The sequence below is a fragment of the Rhinolophus sinicus genome, chromosome 1, assembly GCF_057876585.1.
Source record: "Rhinolophus sinicus isolate RSI-liver-muscle chromosome 1, RSI-T2T, whole genome shotgun sequence".
Lineage (NCBI taxonomy): Eukaryota > Metazoa > Chordata > Mammalia > Chiroptera > Rhinolophidae > Rhinolophus > Rhinolophus sinicus.
The window spans coordinates 53,669,611-53,694,490 of NC_142501.1; the positions used below are offsets into that span (position 1 = coordinate 53,669,611).

Sequence of the window (24,880 nt, forward strand, 5' to 3'; positions counted from 1 at the left end):
TAAAAAGGTAAAATCTAGCAGATTTTACTTCTAGGAATATATCTTAGAGATACGTGCAAAAAATTATGAAGATATAGGTTCAAATGAAGACCTAGATGGCATCACAGGGAATGACCATTTTTAAAAAATGATGTAGAACTATAAATTCTAATATAGACAGTCGATATGTTAAACACAAAAAGCAAGTGTGTGTGCGTGTGTCAGAGTGAACAAGCGAGAGACAGACAGACAGACAGACAGACAGATATGGGGGGAGAAAATCTTTTTGCAATGATTACCTCTGTAGAGTTGGACTAGGAGGTAAGTAGATATAGTAATACCCTTCTTTATTGTTTGAATTTGTCACTTCGTATATTACTTTCATAATGAAAAACCTAGTTTTAAACTTTCGTGTAATTGAAAGGATCAGTAGTGAACAGATCCAATTTTTAAAGCAAGCTGAATAATCACAATGTTCTATCACTATACCCATTCTTACCAATTATATAGCAGTGGCACTATAAGTATTTTTTAGAGCTAAAAAAAGCCTAAGAGATTTTCTGATTAATTTAAAGATCTGTGATTACAAGCTTGTATAAATTCATTTCTATAAATTTGAAGACTCTAAAAGAAATCCCTAACTCCAAACCAAAATTACTAAGTGTAAATATATTAATAGAATTCTATGTATCATTTGCAATAAACAAGAATCACAGATTCAGATTCAGAAGGGACCTTAAAAGTCATGTAGTCCAACCCTCCCTGCCTAACATTCAGACAGAAAAGGGAAAAAAACAAAATTAACAGGAGCCTGCTGAGGAGAGAGCTGGACTTCCCTGAAGACGAGAACCAGTCCTAGGAATATAGCTAGAAACATCCCCCTAAAACGGGACACCTGGTAATCATTGACTAAAAACATATTTTGGCCTAATATGTCAAGATGCCCAGGTTAGTTTTAAACAAGTTATTTGACTTAATTTTCAGTTTCAAAGTCTTCAATTTGTTTCCAACCAAAAGAAATCAGACCATATTGCAGGTTGATTTTAATGAACAAAAAATCTCTGTATAAAAACATTAAACTTTATCAAATGCTTTAAAAACACACACACAGAGATCCAAATCCAATACATAATCTTTGAACATATCTTTTTTCACCTCAATATAACGTGTAAAGGGATTTCAGGGTAAAACTTTACATGTGAAAAAAAAGACCCAGTCTTACACATGTACGTACATACACATACGTACGTACACACACACACGCACACACACACACACACACACACACACTCATTAAGGAAGAACAAAAATATATAGTAAGAATGTGAACGGAATTGGAATGAATTTCTTGTAAAGCTTAAATAAAAGAACACTCCATGAGTAAGAGAATTTTCTATACCATGAGCAGATGCAGAGGGGAAAGAGAAAGCAGGGGTTAGCCTATCTCATTAATAAATAGTTTGAGTAGGTCATTCAAGAACAGTGGACATTGGAAATTACAGAAAATCCCTAGTTTTCACCTCCTCAAATTCTGTGATCTGAGAACTCATGATGCTTACAAAGCATCTGTTTTGTGGGCCTTGATTTGTTCATCATTATTTAGATGTGGTTTGTCCTTTTCAGTGGTTGATTCCTCAGTTCTCATTCACTGTTATGTCCTATTCACCAGAGGAGTCACAGTAAGAGAAGATGGCACTTAAGAGTGGCAGTAATGGATGGCGATTAATAAGAGCCAGCCTGCCTGTGTTGGGTTTCAGCATCACTACCTGCTAGCTGCTTGTTACTTAGCAAGCTACTTTACTACAGGTCTCCATTTCCTCTTCAATTAGGGATCATTGTCACCTACTTCATACAAGATTATAAAGAGGATTTAAACAAGATAATCCATTTAAAGAATTTATCGCACTGCCTGGGGCAAATAAATGCTCCATAAATGTTAGCTAAAATTACTATTAGTTAGAGAATTACAGGGGAACCAAAAGAAAAATTATATTCTATCTCTGTATTTCTCCTCTTTGATGAGGTTTTCAGAGGCCAATTGTAGTGAAAAGCCAATATGTTTGATGCAAAAGAGATAGAGGATCTAGTTTTATGAATATAGATGTTCACTTTTATATTAGAAAAAAATTACACGGCTCCATATCATAAAATTTAACATCTTTCCATTAAACATCACACAATTCTCATCATCATCATACCCTACATACACCCCAAATGATGTGGAGTTTCTATTGATATTCAACAACAACAGGGTCCAGAAATTTTAACTAAGAGATAGCTGCAGAAATGCATGTTGGGCAGTAATCTGCGGGTGCCACAAGAGCTTGGGCCAAGACAGATGGCTGGGATTCTGCCTCCATGGCCTGGTCTTCCCTGGGTAGGGTTCCTGCAGACCTTCAAATCTCCATTTGCAACCCCTTCAAGTGGGGAGTTTCCAAGAAGTGATGGAAGCAGCAGCCACTGACAATGGAATGCCTCACACCTACTTCAGTATAATATGATAGCTATCACTGGTTTCTGCTGTAAAAAAAAAAAAAGACAGAGCGAGAATAATCTTTAGTCACCTCTGAAACACAGTAATGGGAAAAAATATGTTAAAGTTCTTTCTAGAAAGAAAAAACACAAAGCAGAGCAAATGGCAGCATACTTAATATCACAGAATACTCATAATAAATATGCATTATAAAAACAACATGCCTCAATTTCCTCATTTGTCCACGGAAGGTGGAATAGAATGGCAGTTATCAGTTACACTTTGTCTATTCTGATAACGGCAAGAAGCCAATTCACACAAAGGAACCTCTAATAATGTCACTTTCTCCCCCTCAAATATAGTGGTTGAAACTTTCTCTTCTCAAAGAAGTATGAGAAAAGCTCTTAAACTCCTCAGAGAAAGGTACTTGTGTTACTATTTTATTACCTTTCATTGTGTCCAGAATAAAACAGGCTTCTTCCTGAAAGTTCTGTATCATCTGGAAAAAAGCAAGAAAATTTGCGGATTTTTAAAACTTTGGTTTGTTGTATTTCTTTTCCCTACGTGGCTTTTTAGTGCATTAGATTTACATGAAAAGGAATCCTTTGTTTTCTCCCATTTCCTTTTTATTTAAAGGCTAAGTATGTAAAACTGAGATCTTAAAATTGGAGTATGCATTTTCCTCTGTTAACCCCAAGACTTGCCAAGAGGTACACAGACAACGACAGGCCCATATGGGAGAAGTGACTTCTAGTTCTCCAACTTCCGTGTCTACTCTTTCCTAAAATTGCCTGAGAACCAGTTTCAGATTTCCTTTCTCACTTCCTCTTGTCAAACTCCCTTTTCCCATTTTATAAAATAAAGGCATAAGTCTCACCCTCCTGGAATCCTACCAAGATGCATTGCCTTGGGGCATAAAAGCCTCTAGGATGCTCAAGTGTAACTGCAAATGTGAATTCCAATGACTGGGTAACAAACTCTTTGTGGCGGTCACATGTTTTCTAAGTCTTTCACCAGAATTGAAGGGTGTCCTAATCACAAACTGTCAAATGACTGATGATTCAAAATAATTTTTGACACCACCATATAAGTTTTGGCACATAACTCGGAAGTTCAAAAAAAAAAATCCAGCAATGGTGTTACAGCAAAACTGCATCCATTCCTGTCTATCAATGAATGAATGTGAATCAGATTCCACAGCACTTATTATCTAGGAGAAAAAACAGGATGGAACTAATGCTGAAATCTATTTCATTCTAGCAATTAACAGGCAATACTGATGAATTAATTGTGTGTGGGGGAGGGTATAGGGAATGGAACAATCCCATCCATCTCATTAAAGAAGTACTTCTAATAAGTTTTTCTCTTAATGTTTACTAGTCATTTATCAAAACATATAATACATTTATGCTGTTTTAATCAACTGTATAATTACGGTGATAATTCTATTCCAAAGAAAGAATTTTTCAATTTTTACTGAAACAAATTTTTTTGCTGAAACAAATTTTTGTTTCAGAGAAATATGGTAAGATAAGCAATAAAAAATGTTCAAGCATAAAAATAGAGGTTATGGTAAGATAAAATTCAACGGGGGAAGTGAATGGAAATATGAATTCAAGGAAACAAAGAAATGATATAAAAATCCTGTTAAAAAAGTACATTCATGTATTTTTATAAAACATGGTGGTATAAAATCACTCTGGTATTTAGGTTACACGGAATACAGTTAGAATAGTGATACAACCATTTCATTTTTATGTGACATATAATATGCCCAGAAATGACATCTTTTGCAACTATTTAAACTCAAAACAAAAAAGTTTATGTCAACCTAAAACTGTGCCAGGAGATACATGGTTTTTAAAAATTCTTTTAGGAGGCAAGCAAGCAAAACTGTTTGAAAACCTCTGGTCTAGAAAGCAGAGCACTGTGCCCCGCAGACCTGCTCTTGCCCCTGTCCCATGCCCAACAAATTAACTGGCATCTGGTGGTTCTGCTGTCCTGAGAATCTACCTCATCGCTAATGAGCACATGGATGCCCGTTGGCCCCTGCTTGTAGATCTGGCTGATCTGGCAAGGGGAAATGCTGAAAAGCTGAGCAATTTTCTCTGTCAGTTCAACAGCTGTCAGTTCTTCTAGGTAGATGGCGTGGTACACTGCAAGAGGGAGAGAGCAACAGCAGTCAGTACAAAGTTTCCCTGCACTTAAAGCTGATCTCTAGGAATGCCCACTTTTCTGAAGGACCCAAGAGTCAAATCCCGAGTTCAAATCCTGACTCCAACACTTGCCAGTGTGTGACCTGGGGCAAGTGACTTCACATCCCCCCTAAGGCTCATGTTCCTCATCGAAATGTTGGAGATAACAATAAAATCTACTGCAAAGGAGATAATAGGTGTAAAAATTAAAATATGTGAAAGTACTGAGAATAGTACCTGGCACGTATTAGGAACGCAATAAACGTTAGGTATTACTATTCCAGCAAATGCTGACAAATGCCGTTCGATAAGTTCCCACCACACTGCTCGTAAGTCATCTCTTCACCTTTCTTCGTATCTGTGTGGGCCTGTCCAGCATGACCTACCGAAGAAAGTACCATTGGAGTCTCCATCCTCATGCTTCTGCTGCTGCTGCTGCTGCTGTTGCTGCTGCTCCCGCAACTGCAAGGATTCCTGACAAACATAAATGGTTAGCCTTGGGCGCACCATCCTAAGGAGAAAGAAACAGCTGTTAATCATACGTTTTTCATGGGAAGCACACTTTAAGGGAGAACTTGTGTATTTACGTTAATACTATAGAGCAGGGGTTGAAAACTGGCAGCCTATGGGCCAATGCAGCTCATTTGCTGTTTTATTAGCTCCGCACTGGGGCGTGTGCGCGCGTGCATGCGTGCGTGCGTGCGTGCGTGTCTGTGTGTGTGTGTGTGACATAAGGCATCATACAAACCTCTGAAATTTTTGGCTTTTCTTGAAAAATCAGATCTGGCAATCCAAAGCCTCATTTGTTTTCCACAAGAAAACAAATCAGCTGCTCACCTTGCATGGTGCACCCCAGATTTGACTCATTCATTTACATGTGGCCTCTATAGTCATTAATGTTTGTAACCTTTGATGTAAAGTTTACAAATACAGATGTTCCTTAATTTCGGTGGGGTTACACCCCGATAAAGTTGAACACACCATAAATTAAAAATGCATTTCCTACACCTAACCTACGGAACATCACAGCTTAGCCTTGCCTACCTTGAACATGCTCAGAACATTACATCAGCCCACAGGTGGGCAAAATCAGCTCAGGAGAGAGCACCGTACTGCTTATCGCTAGAGCCCCAGGAAAATACCAACATTTAAAATTCAAAGTACGGTTTCTACCGGATGCGTATCACTTTCACACACTCATAAAGTAGAAAAATCTTAAGTCATCAAAAGTCAGAAACCATCTATATTCAAAATGTATGAACCACTGTTTTATGGGTCAGGTTCAAGATATACCTTTTATTTAAAAGTGCCAATATAGTAACCTGGAGAATCTCATTTCCCTCATTATCTTCTCCTAAGTAGCCTAAGCCTTCTTTCTGTTTATTTCTTAGATAACCACATTCAATTATCCCTTGATCTGATCATCTTATTCCTTCCCATTTCTAAATGCTCTTTAGATAACATTTAAAAAGAAAAGATTCACTCTTTTCCCTCGAGTCATCAACACCTGAATTTCACCTCTTTCCTTAAAATTTTCCAAGATTACAGCTAACCTGAGTTAATATCCCTTGTGATGTACAAAACAAAAGTACTTCACAATCGATTTCATTCTTTAGTCACTGATTTGGTTCTAAGGCGTTGACCTGTTTCTTTTTTCCATCAATATTATTAGTACCTATTGGAAATTGGAAATCACAAATTGGGACTACAAATTACTCTGTATTATACGTAACATTTGTAAGCAGCCACTTACACAATTCCTACCCAGACTTAAGAATGATCTCTTTTCTAGCTAAAGGTGATGTCAGGGCCTTTAAACCTGTTGTCCCTTCCCTCATAAGACCCCAGAGCTTCCATCCTTCTAATAGCTCAGTTTAAATATCCCCTCCTCAGAGAGATCTTTCCAGACCAAATTCTGGGTACTCTACAGGTCACAACATTGTTTTTGTTTGTTTTCCTTCAAAGCATTTATCTCTAGCTGAAATACTTACTATTTATATCTTTATCTCTCCCCACTAGAAAGTAAACTCCATGATAATGGGTTCCCTGTTTTGCTTACTAAATGTATCCCCAGAGCCTAATGGCTCCTAATAGGAACAACGAATATTTTTGAATGAAAAAACTACCTGGGGAGAAAAAAAAAAGAAAAAAGAAAAAAACTACCTGAAAATGAAAAATGGGGTATCATGAGGAATTCCTTCAATCGAGTGTGGGAAAGGATATTTTTCATCTTTGTTTATTTGAAACATAGCTGGCATGCAAAAAGAATGTTTTGACAAGATGTATTTAGCTCTAGAGAGCACTGTGAAGAGTCCCTGAATCCAAATCCATTTGAAATCCAACCTCACTGATATTTTAACACTAATTACATACCGTCCTTTTAATGCATTAAAAAGTCTGATTCCATCTGCAGGGCCACAGATTTGGATCACATCATCTCTAGTTAGTTTCAATAAATCTGCCCCTGAAATAAATATAAGAAAATGGTGATAGAGGAAAAGATTCTTTGTTAGTGACTATTAAAATGGGCTCTCTTGCAAGGACACCTCATTACTAACTAGTATGTTACAATCCATAACCTTTTACGTGGTATATAAGGACCTCCATGACCTGGCCCCTGCTTCCTGTCCCACCTCAATTCCCACCCAATTATCTTCTCTACTTAACCCTATGCTTTCATTATACTGATGACGGCTAAGGAGCAAGTTGTTTCTCCTGCCTGAAATACCCTTCCACTGTCTGCCCAACAGACTCCTCCTCATCCCTCATGCATCACGCGTTCCCTAACCCCAGGCCCTCCCCCAAATGCCTTACTTTCTACCTACTTAATCACAACTACTTGTTCATCTTTTTTCTAGGGCTTTTTAAAAAAAAACTTTTATTTATTTTAAGTGTGTTTTTCCAGGACCCATCAGCTCCAAGTCAAGTAATTGTTTCAATCTAGTTGTGGAGGGCGCAGCTCACAGTGGCCCATGTGGGGATCGAACCAGCAACCTTGTTGTTAAGAGCATCACGCTCTAACCAATTGAGCTAACAGGCCTCCCGGTCTAGGGGTTTTCCATTTTTTCTTTCTTTTTTTTTTAAGGAGGGCTGAGCTAACCCGGTCACCCTATTGATTTGGTTTTTTTGATACTAGATGATAAATAATCAGGAAGTAGGCCTTATCCTTTTGTGTATTCCTACCATACCTGGTATACCAAAGGTGTTAAATAAAAGTGAAATGTGCAAGTAAAATCCAATATAGTGAAATAAAGGGGAAAATTTCAGACTACCTGCAAATGCTCCTTGATAAAAGACTGTATGGAATATACATTTTAAAAGTGTTGTAAAGAATATGTTAAAATTAAAGTGAATTTAAGAGGTCTTTCTTTTTAAGTATTTCACAGCACAACTGTAGCTGGTGAGGAAGTCTGAAGGGTTCTATGAAATTCATTTAATTAGAAAAATTAAGATAGTCTCTAAGATAGCACTAAAATAGTCTCTCTCTCTCTCTCTCTCTCTCTCCCCCCACACACACACACACAAAACCTCACATGGATACCAGGAGGCCCTAGAATATAAAAGAATATCCCACGCTGGGGTAAACAAAAGACAAGTAAATTTAACCTGAGAAGTTTGTAAAAAGCCTTGTGAATGTAGAAAAACGGTTTCGATGCAACCACTGCTGAGCTTCCTGAGGTGTGGTTGTTGGCAAGAGGTTCTGAAAAAGAGAAAGCATTTTGTTGGTAACTAAACAGATTCAACTTAAAACAGGTAAATGTTAACATCATTAGGTAACACATAGCCAAACACACCCACACTCAGACAGGCCTAGTTTGCTTAGAAGTTGTTCAGACATCAGTCTTCTTTCTCTAACCATGCAAGGTGCCCATGGAATGCCATCCTTAGCTTCCCCACCAGACTGTGAGTTCCTTAAATACAAGGGTCCTGCGTTACTTGTTTCATATCTCTGGTCCCTAGCATAGTAACTGGTCACAGTCAAAATTCAATAAATGTTTGTTTAATGATTAAATGAATACTCCTTAAAAGTTGTGTAATTCTACTGAATTGCACAGTCATCAAAGTATTATTAGACATTGTAAATAACTGACATTTAACTTTAGACTTACATCTGTTACTGGAGGGGGCGGCTCTGGCTGGTGGTTTGGTGAACCATTTCTAAAGAAACATTTATAATGAAAGGATGAGTCCATGACACAGACTAGGGTTCATCATCTCATTCTTCATCCTCATAAAAAGCCCTAAGATAGAAATTTAAAGGAATCCCTGCTTTCTCATAAAACATTCTTACTCTTGGACCCAATACTTCTACTGTCTGTTAATTTAATGTAAAGGCTTTTTTTTTTTGGGGGGGGGTTAGTGAGAGAAACCGTCATTTACAACATTTTTTATTATTGGAGAAATTGGAAAAAAAAAATCAAAATTCCAATAAGTTGGGACTGATTAAATATATTGTGGCATAAAGACTATATAACATAAATTTATTAGAATGTAAACAAAATATCAGAATATAAAAGTAATATATTATTATTGCATTAAATATATAAATGTACAAACATATACAGGAAAAAATTAGAATAAAATTTATGTAATGCAATGTGATCACACCCTTTTTATAATATAAACACAATTAATTATTTTTAAAGCAACTTCAAAAATCAGTGCTACCTAATCTGTAACCCAAGGGTTAGCTCCACATCCTTGGCCTTTCTCCGTACTTCCTTTTGCTTTATAGATTCTCCCTCTTCCCTAATGCTCATTTCTTTTATGGGAGAAAACTTGAGCCTAACAATGAAGCACATCACAAAGACAAGAAGGGGCAGGGGAATAAACTCTTAAATCCTATATAATATTTAAAATTGCCTAAGTAGTCTAAATAATCCATTTGGGTGGTAAGAGAGTTTTCGTTCAAAAAAGATCTTTTTCTTCTTTGCTTTTGGCCTTAGCTGCAAAATTCAAATTCAGTATTCAAATTGAGTGATTAACTTATCTCAGGGCCCTAGTTATCTATTCTTTCTACAATTTCTACCTATTTTTATTGTTAATTGTTACATTTTGAATATTTAAGCTACCTTAATTAAATACTTTCAGAAGTAGGTTGACTATAAAGCCTAACTTAATTCAAAAATAAGCATTACAACCAAACAATATTCTCACACATTTCATAGCCTATTTGAAATTTCAATATGACCTATGTAGAATATGTGCTAAATGCTAGGATTATAAGACTCTTTTTTAACTGGAATAGGTGTCTGTACCAACTTTCAATTATCTCTGATGGTAAAAGACAATAAGGCAGGATTACATGTAGCCCAAAGATAGTATCAAAAATTTTAGCTATCATTTTCAACCTTATTCTCCCAATTAGCAAAGATTCGTGATAACTAGGTTTTAGGATCCTTCTTAATAAGTAGCAAAACAGGTATTAGTGTTTGTACAACTGTGTTTCAATTCCCAATGACCATGCTCTGGTCAAAGCATGATCAGGAAATGAAACAACCACAAGCAAGCAGTAATAGGGAGAAGTGAAAGGCCCAGAAAATCAGTCCCCAAATCATTAAAAACTGACCATAAATGTGATTTTCTAATGGGAGGAAAAAAGAAAAGAAAGGGCTATATAAAACTCTTTCAGTCTGTTTTGAAGGTATTCCAAACCTCAGTTACTACATAAATCCATCAGACTCAGCAAACAGAAGTATGTATTGATTTGGAAAGATCTTGTTTATAGAAAGACAATGAAAAAATACACATTTAGGACAAACACAAGCCCATTTCATTTCGCAGACTTACCCTTCCCCAAGAGAAAAACTGCTGTGGGAACTGTTGAAGCCAGGTGATGGGGAATTATTGACATAAGTGATTTCGGGCCATGGAGAACACTAAAAAGAAAAGACAACTTAGGTCCTAAAAAGTACATTTGACCTTAGTGTTCCACCAAAACACTGTGACTTGAATAGCACATCTTGTTTAATAAAAGTAAATCTTAATTCCTCAGAAGTCCCCATAACTAAGAGGACAAGTAAGTTCTGACCAGGAGGGAAGTGATTTATTTATAATTGAGATATAGACATATAACATTGTATTAGTTTTAGGTAAATTACAACATAATGATTTGATGTATGTATATACTACAAAATGATTGGATTTTTCTTGAGTAAAAAGTACTCAAGAAATTGACTACTTTTTGAAATTGTCACCAAAAGAAATCCCTTTACCTCTGTGAGTATAGTTGTCTCATAGGACGGTTGATATTTCTCCTTTTCATGAGGTGTTCGTTTTTCCATTTTCTCCCTATCTGTTTTTTGCTTTCTGTCTGCACCTTTGGGCTGAAATGAGAAATACTTTGTAAAGACAAGATGCATCTTTGCATCTAAGTCTGAAAATAGGAAATTTAAATGTTTGATGGAGTTGAAAAAGAATAAGAGGTCTCTAGCTATGGACATGGAAAGATCTCTAAAGCACATAGTTAATTGAAAGAAGCAAGCCTCATAAAACAGTTCATACAGTATAATCCCATTTATGTTTGAAAGAAAATATATGTATACCTATGTACATGTGTATATTAAAACACAGAAGGGCCTATGTGGAGGATACATACTAAATTCTAATAGTGGTTACCTCCGGGGAGAGATTGGGGAGTCAGGGTAAGAGTGGCAAAGGGGGACTTCAGTGTCATTCTTGGAATACTTCCGTATTAATGAATCTTTTGCAATGAGAGCCTGTTTATCCATGTGATAAAAATAAAGACCAAAATAAGGAAAGAAGATCATGTACGAATACAACCAAAACTGTCAACTTTTCATAATTTTTGTGAGCTTTTGTAAAAGCTTGTAACTTCAATAGGCTTTAAGGATAGTCAAAGAAAATTCATGTTTTTGCTTCCAGCTCTCTTTTCCAAGTTCCGCTTCTCCCCCACCCATCCCTATTTAACTTTCTTTCCCAGGCATCTCAGTAACTATTTCAATGATTCTAGCTTAGACTGAGTTTTCATCGTTTTTGAAAAAAGACAAGTTGGCTTTCTGACTTGGTGACTAACGTTACCACTGAAAGATGAGGAGGAGAGCTGTGAGGACCAGCATCGTGCCGGGAGTACCTTGAAGACTTTGATCTGGCAGCTGGCTGAGTGTAAGTGCTCAGTATATTCCCCGTTCTCGTTCTCCTTGAAGGTATCGATTTGTACTCGGAAGGGCACTCCCTTTTCTCCGCCGTGTTTCCTCATGGTGAACTCGGTGCTAATGCAATGCACCTGAAGAGAAAACAACGTCTAGCTTTCAGTACCGCTAGCTAGCCAAACCAGTCAACGACATTTGTTGAGCAACTAACAGCAAAACTTTTAAAAAGCATTATGAACACCTACAAAAAAACTCTGGACACTCTTTTTGATCTTGAAGAATTCATACTCTGATGGAGGAAATGAGGAAAAGTTAAATGATTTACAAATGCAGACCAAAGCTACTGTAAATTCATTAACTGCTTCAGAGAATATAGAGTTAACATGAAAGAGAAATGATTTCTATTAGTAAAAGTTTCCTGGACTTTTAGGTAGATTTAGAAAGCAGAGACACAGTGCATGCTGGGAAAATAGTAACTATGAAAGCTCACAGGCAATAGAGGAAAAAAGGTTTGCTTGGCTACTGAATAAAATCTAAGACTTTCCTGAATCGAATGATAGAATTGACCCAATACTAGCCTGGGTAAGTTATTAACTTCTCTAAGCCTCAAGGACCACTCCTACTCCACAGGATTATGGTTGAAGATCTTAAATAAAATCATGTAAGTGTTTATTTAACATAGTGACTATCTCATGGGACGTACACAATAAACTCTTAGCTATCATTATGACAAATAAAAATATTCAAGGAATCTACCCAAAGGACACAATCAGCTACGCGAATCAAATTTTAAGTATAAAGATGTTCAAATTAACTTTATAGGTAATAGTGAAAAATTCAGACAATCGCAGTGCTAAATAACTGTTAGGAAAGTTATGTTACAGCCAGAATAAAATATTATGCAGCCATTAGCAAGCATTTCAGGGGGAGAAACAAGTAAATAAACTGGGGAAATTAGAAGAAGGAATTCAGAAACTCCTCATTGCTCAGGCAAATGTTGAAGAGTCTGCACTGGATAGTTAGGCTGTAACCCCGTAAAGATTTCCAATTCAACACATTTTATCCATTAAGAAACAAACAGTAGTAAGAGACGCTCTTCGTAACTAGAATCCCATCTGCAATGCCTTACCTGAATAAACACAGATGTCCTCTTCGCAGGGTCCCACAGGAACTCCACTGTATTTAGCTGGTTTGGATTAGCCCTAGGATCGATTATACCCACAGACATTGGGATATCTGAGAAACAAACGGTAATCATTGAACAATTCTGAGTGCTACTGGGTTTAAATAAGAAAGCACTGATTCTTATACAGGTATTATGGTCCCTAGCTATCAGTATTTTTATGTAAACCTCTTTTTGCCAGTGAAAAGGCTTTGAATGGAGCTAAAACTGACCTAAGTACTTTGATTCTGAGGTATCTTTTTTCCACTTTAACAACTTTCAAAAGACAATTTAAAAGCAGTTTGCTTTTAATTTGCCAAAATTCTATTTAAAGATAGATTCAGTCTACACACTACTTCTAGTGTCATGAAAATTGTAACTTATAATCTGCTTCATTTATAATTTTAAGATTGGTGTTATTACTAGAAGTACACTAGGAGCATTGCTGCAGAAAGATAAAGCAGAGTGTCTGAATAAAGGCTGAAAGCATTGTAGCACTGATAGAAGTGGGAAAAATTTAACATAAAGATTGATTTGGACTTATGAAGTCATCAAATAATTCTGTAATAGTGACATATCTTATACTCAAGAGGTAAGCAAAAATGAATGGGCTTGTAGAACTTTGCTTTCCATTCCATTTAGCATACATGCAAATATCATTCCCTGGCTTCTCCTATTACTATTCCAAGTAGGAGATAGGGCCAGGCGGATATTTATTGTCATAGCTGTGTTATAACTATACTACTGTTTTAGTATCAATGATTCAAACAAGAAAGCGTCAAGTGGGTCCCACTCCAGTGTTAGTTGTGTAGGATTCATCCTAACCAGTTTATCCAATGGATAGATATCAGGGCATCTGTATGAGAACCAGTGTTTTCGCAGGTAAAACTAGTAGTACTTAGATTTGTTTAACTATGTTTACCGATAGGAGATAATAACCAATAAGAGACAAAGACACAGATGCTGGGATTGAAAGTACGTTGATGAAGAGACTGTATGTGTGTTTGTAAAGATCCTACCTTTATGTCCCACGATATAAAAAAAAAAAAAATTCTACTCTGTTTAGCAAAGTCGGAAAACCTGAACTGCAAACCAAGAGACATAGATTCTAATCCCAGGTCTCTTCCTTGAGGTAAAACAAACCACTAACCTAGCTCTCAGGGATTAATAAAATAAAAGAATTTGCAGTATTTAGGAGGAAAACCTGGCCCCCTTTACATACTACTCCAAACAAAATATCAGATCCTGAATAGCCACAACAATCTTGAAAAATAATAAAGTTGGAGGTCTCATACTTCCTGATTTCAAAACTTATTACAAAGTTAGTTATCAAAACACTGTGGGATGGCATAAAGAGGGACAAACGCAACAGGAAGCCCAGAACCCACACACAAATGGTAAAATGATTTTAGACAAGGGTACCGAGATTATTCACCAAGTCTTTTCAACACATGGTGTTGGGATAATTAGATATCCACATGCAAGGAATGAAGTTGGACCCTTACTTTATACCATATACAAAAATTAACTAAACACTTAAGACCTAAAACTATAAAATTCTTAGAAAACATACCAGAAAAAGCCTAATAACATTGGATTTTGCAATGATTTCTTAGATATGAAAACAAAGCACAGGAAATTTAAAAAACAGATATACTGGACTACATCAAAATTTAAAACTTTTGTCCATCAAATGACACTATACTATCAACACAATGAAAATACAACCCACACAGAAGGGGAGAAAATATTGCAAATCATATATCTGATATGGGGTTAACATCCAGAATACATAAAAAACGTCTACAACTCAACAACAAAACAACCAGATTCAAAAATGGGCAAAGCACTTGAACACACATTTCTCCAAAGATATACAAACAGTGAATATGAAGGGATGCCTGACATCACTAATCATTAGAGAAATGGAAATCAAAACCACAGTGAGATACTACTTCACACCCATTAGGATGGAGACTATGAGACAGAGAGACGGAGAGACGGAGAGGGGGAGAGGGGGAGAGGGGGAGAGGGGGAGAGGGGGAGAGAGAGGAAGAAGAGGAAGAAGGAAGAAAGGAAGGAAGGAAGGAAGGACAAGTATTGGCAAGGAGATAGAGTAATTAGAGCCCTGTGCAATTCTAATGAGAACGTAAAATGTGCAGCTGCTGTATAAAACAGTATGGTGGTTCCTCAAAAAATTAAAAACAGGATTATCATATAATCCGGCAATTCCACTTCTGGTTATGTACCCAAAAGAATTCAAAGCAGAGACTGAAATAAGTATTTGTATACCCACAGTCATACTAGTATTATTCACAATAGCCAAAAGGTAGAATCAACCCAATTGTCTACTGAGGGATGAATAGATAAATAACACGTGGCATCTATACACATGGAATATTATTCAGCCATAAAAAGAAAGGAAATTCAGGGCGGCCGGATGGCTCAGCTGGTTAGAGTGAGAGCCCTGAACAACAGGGTTGCTGGTCCAATTCCTACATGGGCCAGTGAGCTGCACCCTCCACAACTAGATTGAAGACAATGAACTGCCGTCTGAGCTTCCAGAGAGGCCTCCGGATAGCTCAGTTGGTTAGAGTGCGGGCTCTCAACAACAAGGTTGCCAGTTCAATTCCTGCATGGGATGGTGGGCTGCGCCCCCTGCAACTAAAGATTGGAAACAGCGACTGGGCTTGAAGCTGAGCTGCGCCCTCCACAACTAGATTGAAGGACAATGACTTGGAGCTGATGGGCCCTGGAGAAACACACTGTCCCCCAATATTCCCCAATAAAATTTATTTTTAAAAAAAAAGGAAATTATGACACTACATGGATGAAACTTGAGGATTATGCGGAGAGAAATAAGCCAATCACAAAAAGGCAAATACTAGATAACTTCACTTATTAAAAATGGTTAAAATGACAAACTTTATGTTATGCGTATTTTACTACAACTAAATTAAAAAAATAAAACACAAAACCACCCTGAAGTAATGGATGCAACTGTTATGGAACTGAACTGTCTACACTTCCAAATTTAATTTTGGTATCATCATACAGTAATTTTTTAGGCTAAGTCAATAACCATGTCCAAGTTCATGCTAATTGAGCCCATGAAGTATTCTGAATCACAGTAAACATCAAGTACAGAAAACCAGTTCTCAGACCATAGTTATATGCTTTTCCTGGGCAACAGAGTCTCTTAACTCACCTATGTCAAGAATTCTATCTCCAGGTCGGTTCCACCTCCAGCCCTCCAGCTGCTGGTGTTCAGTGTATTGTAGTCGCCTGTCGTGGAACACTACACGGAATATACTCTAAAAGGAAGCAACAAAATCAAATGAAAATACGGTCCCTTAAAAATCCCACAAAGAAAAATTTGCAGGAGTCACCTGCAGTTTCTAGACACAACCTAAAATTATTTTTAAGACCTGTTTTACTCTAAAACTCATACCATACCAAACTATTTCACATTTAAGTTTATAATTGCTCACGTATAATCTTTATAGTTAACTGGTACCATATTTAAAACTTGGTTTAAACATCAGTCCTGATGGTAATTAGGTATAAAGCACCCCTATGGGAAGCATTTCTGTGTGCCTCTATTGTTACCAGGTAATATTCAGCTTGGCTCTTCAGATGCATATGAAAAACTCATCAAGTCCCCTGCTTGCTAACCCACCATACACACTGTAAACACTGAGGGGAGGTAGGGGCTGTTTGCATCAATTTTCCTTTTGTTACTCTTACTTTGTGGAGGTGCCTATTAATATCCTTCTTACCACCTTTTATAGCTGCTGGGCAAACTCCTCTGTCCCAAATGTCAGCCTAGACTAAAGGAACCACTATTTTTCAATAGTAGCTTCTGTTTTCCTTGCTACCAGACCAAGTATCCAAAGAGACACAGGAGCTTCTCTAAAGATCTCAAGGAGGGTACTGGATTCCACTCAAAAAGAACTTCACGGAGCCAGGAGACTCCCCTGGGCTGCAGTAGTAAGCCTTCTGTGTCTGCAACTCTGAAAAATCCATGTGAGTAGGGGGACTCCCTCTGACCTCAAAGAATTCACACCAGAGTTCACCACTCTGCTAGCAAATTGTAGCAGAGAAGAGATAGCACCAAGCCCTTATGGAAGCAAAACAATATGACAAAGGGTCAGTAAAAGGATGTGCAGAGGAATCATTTACTCATTTTCTTTTACCTTCACCAACTTGCCATTAATTTCTGGAAGTTCTCCAAGTTTCCTATTGTCTAGCATTCGAATTTCATAAGACTGTCCTAGAAGACAAAGTAACTACGTATTACATTCATCATAAATTAATTTTGCAAAATTCAGAAAGAATAAAATTCCGCTGGGAGGTGAGTTTCGCGTGGTTCGTTGTGGTGGCAGTGAGTTGAATTTTAGGAGAGCGGTGTTCTCTGATGACAGTAAGTATGGGGCCACCTCACTTTGTCGGATAAGCTGAGGGGCATGAGGGCTGAAGGGTGTGAGTCCCAGGGGTTGGAGGAAAGAACTGTCAGGCACCAGTCCAGACTCTCCAGCTGGTGGATCTGGGCTGCAAGAAGGGGCGGGTATGCGGTGGACCCAGGGCACACGGGAGGGAGCTGGTGCCTGTGTGCTGTAAAGATGAACAAGAACCCCCTCAGTCCCATGACACCGCAGGGTGTGGCGTGCTTCCCTCTCCCCTAATGGTTTACCTGCAGGCAGACTAAGGGACCCAGGGGTGGACCCACGTGTTTAGAATCAGCTCGGCGTTGGGGCATCTAGAGAATGGTCCAGGCACAGATGTGGTACACCAATGCCCTTGAAATACCATGAGGAGTATCCCTCTTTTGGACAGAATTGGAATTACTGAATGATTCAAGATTCCTCTTTCTCCACACTCCCCTACCCTCCCCCAAAATGGCATTTTAGCAACCTTTCTGGAGCTTTGCATGAAAAGCGATGTTAGATTTTATGCAGGATGTTAGATTTTGTGCTGGTCCCTTTTCTCAGGAGTTCAATGTAGCTGGAAGCCAAACTACTCCCTGAGTTCAAAACCTGCTTCTTCCATTGTGTGACCTTTGCAAGTTTCTTAATCTTTGCCTCAGTCACCTCATCTATAAAAACGGGAATAATATTTAGTAATCCATCTCATAGAGTTGTTGATAGGATTAAATGCCTTAATACATATAAAGCTCATAAAACAATGCCTGGCACTTAATGTATGTTAGCTGTCATCGTCATTACTGCTATATTGCCAGCAGAACTAGAGGTGACACATTGTAGAAAAAGGTTTTCAAATCACTTAAGGCTAGAGTAAAACTCTGTAAAAACCCCCTTCATCTTAGAAAAGTAGAGATAGAATCTTATGCAAGTTTGTAGCCCCCACAATATGTTGCTTAGGGGTGTATGGCAGATAGTTGTTAAATGCAGGAGCTTTCTTAGAGGCAGGAAAAAATAAAACAAAATTCAGTTGGTTGACTAGACAATAGTACAATGTTATCAGTATTTGTAACAACAACTATAATCCTTTACTATATGCTCGGCATAGTGCTAAGTGTTTTCATAAATTATATCATGTAATGTATGATATTATACATTATACAATGATATTATACATTATATTGTACATTATATCATACATTGTATCATGTATCATGTAATTGATACAACTCTCTAAGGTATTACCAATCCCATTTTTACAGATAAGGAAATTGAAATGTAAAGAGTTTAAGCAACTTGTCCAAGGCTATACAACTAGTAAATGGTAATGCTGGGTAGGGTAATACTTCTCAGACAGTAACCAATGGGGAACATGGATTAGAAAAAAGAGGGAGATGGGAACTAAAAATGGGCAGGTAGACAAAAGAAGCCAGTAACATATATCAAATATGACATTAAAACTCAAATCTCTGACGTAAGCCTTTAACTTTGAGAGGTTACACTAGAAAGAAGTATTTTTTACAAAGTGTACCTAATTAAATACCATGAATCCAGCAAGTCTGTAACAATACTAACTAATAAGGACGCATCTAACCTTGATTGAGATATGTCAGGGTTTCATCGTGGAGTTTCACTGCTGGAGAAGTGGCAGCGCAAAGCACATATTGAAAAGGTAGGATTTTATTCTCATTATCAGGAGGCAAACTTGACTCTTCTTGCTTAAAAATGGGTAATGCGAGGACATCACTGAAAGAAAAAAAAAAACACTTTTGTCAACATATGACAATGATATGAAAGTAGCTGTATTGTAAAAGGCGAAAGATTTATACGATCTGAAGAGAAACCAGAGTATAAAGTATCTTTATTGTTGAGACAATTTAATTGCCATTTGCTTTGGAAAACCATACATGTTTACTGACTTTGGTGGAGTTTCTTTCCAACCATTCAGTTCGATCACTTGCTGCGACAGCTCCCTGACCACAACAATGTGACCAATGACAGGTTTTCACTGCTAAGACCACCTAAATGTCAGAAGAGAGCAGTTCTAGGAAACACAGACCGGTGTTCCTAAAAGGGCTCTGAAAATCGTACGTGGCATTCCAAAAATCTCCCTTTAGGACACTCTGTAATGTGTCTGTTCTCAGTAAGGCACCAACTGCAGCGTGTGCGCAGAGCAGGCCTCCCTCGTCCACGGTTCTGACATGGTTTCAATAACCCACAATCTAAAAATATTACATGTAAAATTCCAGAAATAAACAACTCGCAAGTTTTAAGTTGCACACCATTCTGGGTGATGAAATCTCGAGCTGTCCTGCTGTGTCCCATCCAGGACATGAATCATCCCTTTGTCCAGCGTCTCCATGCTGTAGATGCTACTACCCACCCATTAGTCACTTAGCAGCCATCTCAATTATCAGACATTTTGAGTGAGTGACAGTGAGAGAAGGGGGGGGGGGGAGGGAGCACTCCAGGGCATTCACATAACTTTTATGACAGTGTCATAAAAGATGTCAAATCTTTGGGAGACTTTGTTGCCATACCCTTCTTAAGTACATCACATCTGATGATTCCTTGAAAGATTAGTGAAGATTACCAGGAATCAAGGCAAATAGGCTTTTGCAACATAGCAACAGCTCAACCTTTAGGAATGCAGGGTGTTTTTTTCCTTCTCAAATGTCAGTGCCTAGCAAGGTTAATATATAGCAACAGTTCCTAGTCGTCTCAATGTAAGGTGGCATTACACCTAACCAGTCATGACTATGCAAGACTGTCATTTCAGGCTGGAGTTCAAAAATTGACTCTAAAGTTACCCTAAAATTTACTCAAAATAGTACAGCCAAACCAAATACACAAGACTGTATTTTCTCGTCAGAGATTTTAAGATCTAAAAACCTCAAATATATCTGAATTACTCATGTTCCTGGGTCACTGCATTTTCTTTACTCTGTTGTGGGAATAAAAATACCATTCAGTTTCACATTCCTAGAGGTGAAGGTTAAAGGTCACTGGTAACTACAGTTTCAAGCCTCTGCTTTTACCAAAACAATAACAAATTCAGCAAGAAACAATTTTGGAAATACAGAAGTCTGCTCCTTCTCCGAGGTAAGCTGAGCGCAGATCAGGAAAACCCACTTTGGTAGATTCTAAGTAGTTGCTACCAATCCATGATTTGGTATTTTATATTCTCTGATTGCTTCATGCGTTTAATTCATTCCAATGAAACATAAGCTATTGAAGGAATAACTTCTCTTGTACGTGCTTAGTAAATATGTGTTGGTATGATTTACATTGTTGTTTATTTGTTTGCATTCTCCCAAATACTCAGCCCTAATACCTTGCGGTCATTTTGGAATTTGCAACATCTCACAGTATCTCTGATCAAATATAAGGATACAAAAATCTTACCTGTTAAAAAAATAAGCTGAGCGTATGTTAAAAATATGCATCGCTAAGTAGAAATCCACACCTGAGAGTAGAGGCACAGCAGAGAGCATTTGAGTGGAAGTAACAGAGGAACAGAAGCAATATCAGGAGTGATCTTTCCTGTATGTAACTGAGATTCCCTGAAGAGCTGCTTCGTGGTCCTGTCCTGAGGTATAAATTACCCTTTTGAGATAAGGCAGCCTCTGAATAGTCTACTAATTTACAACTATAGTTTAACCTTCTCCCTCAGGCCTACCAGCTGTTGAATGCCCTCTTCTAGAAAGAGCCTAGAGCATAGAAAGAGAGAGGTTTGATGAGCTCTATCTTGAGTAAGAGAGGCAATTAAACAGGTGTCCATAGCATGAAAGGAAATTAGAAACTCGCTAACTTGGGACGGTAAGATGTCATGAACTCCTAACGTCCCTATATATAACCCTAATTTAGACTCCAGCATGATGACAATAAAACATTTAAAAAACATGCCAAGGGCCGGCCCGGTGGTTCAGGCGGTTAGAGCTCCGTGCTCCTAACTCCGAAGGCTGCTGGTTCGATTCCCACATGGGCCAGTGGGCTCTCAACCACAAGGTTGCCAGTTCGATTCCTCGAGTCCCGCAAGGGATGGTGGGCTTTGCCCCCTGCAACTAGAAAACGGCAACTAGAAAACGGCAACTGGACCTGGAGCTGAGCTGCGCCCTCCACAACTAAGACTGAAAGGACAACAACTTGAAGATGAACAGCACCCTCCACAACTAAGATTGAAAGGATAACAACTTGACTTGGAAAAAATTAGTCCTGGAAGTACACAGTGTTCCCCAGTAAAGTCCTGTTCCCCTTCCCCAATAAAATCTTTAAAAAAAAATAAAACAGAAAAAACATGCCAATATCCCTATGTTGGTTACAGCAAAAAAGAGCAAGCACTGAAAAGATTACACCCTACTCTGATGTCAGCTTCAAAGGAAAATATCCAGTAAATAACTGATTCGCTTGGATTTGTGGACCTGGGAGGACACCTGGTAAGGAGAGAGAGAGCCCTGTGAGTTTTGAAATGAAGCCAGTGAGATGTCCCGATTACCGAGCAATGGTGAAATTATCTTACTTTCTTGGTAGGGGCCCTCTGTCACAAAGTGATAAAAGATTCCTGCACCTTGAACATCTAGTGAAAAATCTCATTCAACTGAAAAACAGCATATATACTAAAAATGTCGCCTTGCTAATTATTCTATCACCCAGAAGGCAGAAGAAATGAGCAGAATTATATTCAGAACCTAATTTGACCAGGAAGAAGAAACTGATCAGACAGGAGGAAGTGGTGGGAGCCTCAAAAGAAAGCACCCAAGCCCGACAAGCAGGAAGACGGACAAGGAACACAGAGGTGTGATTCCTAGACTCTCACACAATGTCTTTATGCAGAAAAGGCCACAACCAGAAATAAGAAAATACAAGAAAGAAAACAAAATCTCACTGATAAAGGCAAATATACACTAATCACAGTGAATCAACCACTTAAAAAATATAAAGGTTAAAAGACAACAGTAGCAAAATTAACTATAACTACAATAAATGATCAAGGGACACACAAAACAAAAACATATAAAATATGACATCAAAAACAAAGAGTGGCGGGAGAGTAAAAAAAAAAAGAATAGTTTACGAGTATTTAGGCAGGACTTCAGAAGTCACTAAGAGCCATAATCAAACTAACTCGTTTTCCTTTTTTCACATGATTTGACCAGTGAATGATGTAAGCATAAATATTTCTAAATTTCAGTAGCGCACAAAATAAAGTTTCTCTTGACATCCTTGTTCAAGGTGAAATACATGAATTTTACAATAGTGAAGTGGCTTTACAGATAACTAGACAACTGTACGTAGAGAACAGGTAAGTTTAGAAGGTTTAGTGGTATGCAACAGGACCCCAGAGAAACTCATCGTCCGCAACATATTTTTATAAATAAACAATTTGGATGAGGGCACTGAAGAGGAGGATGATCAAATATGCCAATAACAGGAATCTGGGATGGGAAAGCAAATATCCTATAGGATAGAATCAACTTTTAAAGTAATTCTAACTGGCTAGAACAGGAAGCTAAATCTAACAGGATAAGACCTAATAAGGATACATGTAAAGTCATGCACTTAAGAACTAAAAACAACAAAACGGCTCACTATATGTGAGAAAGACTACGGATTTAAAAAAATCTATTTCAATGAGATAAACTGCGATGTGTCTGCCAAAACCGCTGATATAAGGTTTCATTAAAAACAAAGCGAAGGAAATGACATTCTTGTCTATGCAAATCAGACTTACACTTGAATTTTGTGCTTAGTTTTCTGAATGTGGAACTTTAGAAAGAGGACTTTAAAAATCTAAGGAAAGAGATGAGAATAAGTGAGGCGACCCAATGTCATGTCATTTGAAAAGTGAAGGAAATGAGGCTGTCTGTCTGAAGCAAAGGCTTGTTAGGTCTACTCTACAGATTCAACTACAAGTTCAGGGTTGAAAGAGTTGGCCTCTTCAAAATATCCTCCAAATCGATTCTATGATATTATTATTATAAAAGGACCTAAATGTTTTGAGTCTGTTAAAGTTTTACAAGCTGCACTGGGATAGGCCTAAGGGATCTGACGTATTATTAGAAAATACTATTTGGTATATAGTACCCTCCAGCAGACAGGAAATATCACTAGTTCACCGCTATTTTAGTCCAAAGTATGTACTATAGCATCTGCTATAGAAAGCAGCAGCCAAATGATAGCTATAAAAGCCTATATACTGGGGTTAGACCAACTGGCTTATAAATCTGTCTCTCTATATACGCTTTTTAAATTTCATTTCTACCTTTGTGTATTTGCCACGACAAATATAAGACAAATCATAATAAAGGCACAGATAACATCTAGGCATGCTAAACCTTCTATATACCAAGTCCAAAAGACTCATCAGTGTAGCATTTTCTAACACAGACAATTCCTAAAATGATATTCTTTTTTTCACTTTCAATCAGAATTTTTTTTTTACTATGCATTGAAAATAACATTTTAATAGTATACTGTAGTCCTCCAATTACAGTGAATTTGGCACCTTGAAAAGATGTTACACATTTTTTTCTGTGTCTTTGCCATTTGGAACTGCTATTTTTATTATCCTGGTGAAAAAAGTTCTGCAGAAATTCATGGAAACAGACATAGGGAACCTGTGGCAATATTATAAATTTCTAAGGAAACAACTGCAGTATTAATATGAAATTCAAAATAAAAATGATATTCTTGATTAAAGCCAAGACATAAAAATGTTTTTAATTTTTAGAGAATGTACATCTTATCCAGTTGGGCAAGGTGATTCTAATGAACTGTGTTCTCAGAATACACTCTTCTAAACTATGTATGAACTACCGTGCTTCCCCGAAAATAAGACCAGCTCTTATATTAATTTTTGCTCCCAAAGACGCATTAGGGCTTATGTTCAGGGGATATCACCCTGAAGAATCATGCTAGGGCTTATTGTCCAGTTAAGTCTTATTTTCGGGGAAACAATGGTAGCTACCGTGTTTCCCCAAAAATAAGACAGAGCTGGACCATCAGCTCTAACGCATCTTTTGGAGCAAAAATTAATATAAGACCCGGTCTTATTTTAACATATATAATATCAGACCAGGTCTTATATTAATTTTTGCCCCAAAAGACACATTAGAGCTGATGGTCCAGCTACATCTTATTTTCGGGGAAACGCGGTAGTAGTAAGTGGAATACAAGTTTAGTGTGGTATTGATAACTCCCTTTTTAAAACGAACACTTCAATCATTCATTCAAATATTCATTGAGTACCTATCAGTGCCAGACACTCTTATACTAAGTACTAAAAACCACATACCAATTTTTAAAAATAAAATTATTTGATTTTCCGTCTTTCCTTTTTTTTTCTTTCCCTTGGTCTTCCAGGTTTCAGCAGTAGTCAATAAATAGTACATCTCTGTAGTTCTTACTAATTTTTTAACACAAACTTTATGACATCCTCTACTCCCCATTCTATATTAACTTCTCCCTAACCAATTTGTAATTTACTGAGTTCTTTTTCATTTATGCGTAACTTACAGTTAAATAGTTGGTAGACAGTT

General features: G+C 37.5%; 1 protein-coding gene across 3 annotated transcripts in view; it reads right to left on the reverse strand.

The window, feature by feature from the left end:
* Positions 1 to 1,009: 1,009 nt before the first annotated feature.
* TFCP2 (transcription factor CP2) overlaps positions 1,010 to 24,880 on the reverse strand; it is a 39,173-nt gene continuing 15,302 nt past the window's right edge. The window contains exons 2-15 of one of the 3 annotated variants that reach the window (XM_019724552.3): positions 18,937 to 19,088; positions 17,118 to 17,194; positions 16,130 to 16,235; positions 12,889 to 12,995; positions 11,741 to 11,893; positions 10,863 to 10,973; positions 10,438 to 10,526; positions 8,757 to 8,805; positions 8,254 to 8,347; positions 7,021 to 7,111; positions 5,034 to 5,158; positions 4,466 to 4,608; positions 2,900 to 2,951; positions 1,010 to 2,496 (exon numbers count right to left, since the gene is read on the reverse strand). In XM_019724552.3, the coding sequence (XP_019580111.1) occupies positions 2,462 to 2,496; positions 2,900 to 2,951; positions 4,466 to 4,608; positions 5,034 to 5,158; positions 7,021 to 7,111; positions 8,254 to 8,347; positions 8,757 to 8,805; positions 10,438 to 10,526; positions 10,863 to 10,973; positions 11,741 to 11,893; positions 12,889 to 12,995; positions 16,130 to 16,235; positions 17,118 to 17,194; positions 18,937 to 19,088 (1,384 nt within the window). In that variant the 3' untranslated portion in view covers positions 1,010 to 2,461. Of the gene's footprint in view, positions 2,500 to 2,899; positions 2,952 to 4,465; positions 4,609 to 5,033; positions 5,159 to 7,020; positions 7,112 to 8,253; positions 8,348 to 8,756; positions 8,806 to 10,437; positions 10,527 to 10,862; positions 10,974 to 11,740; positions 11,894 to 12,888; positions 12,996 to 16,129; positions 16,236 to 17,117; positions 17,195 to 18,936; positions 19,089 to 24,880 lie in introns of those variants that run through there. The other 2 variants (XM_019724551.3, XR_012493977.2) reach the window with 2 other exon arrangements.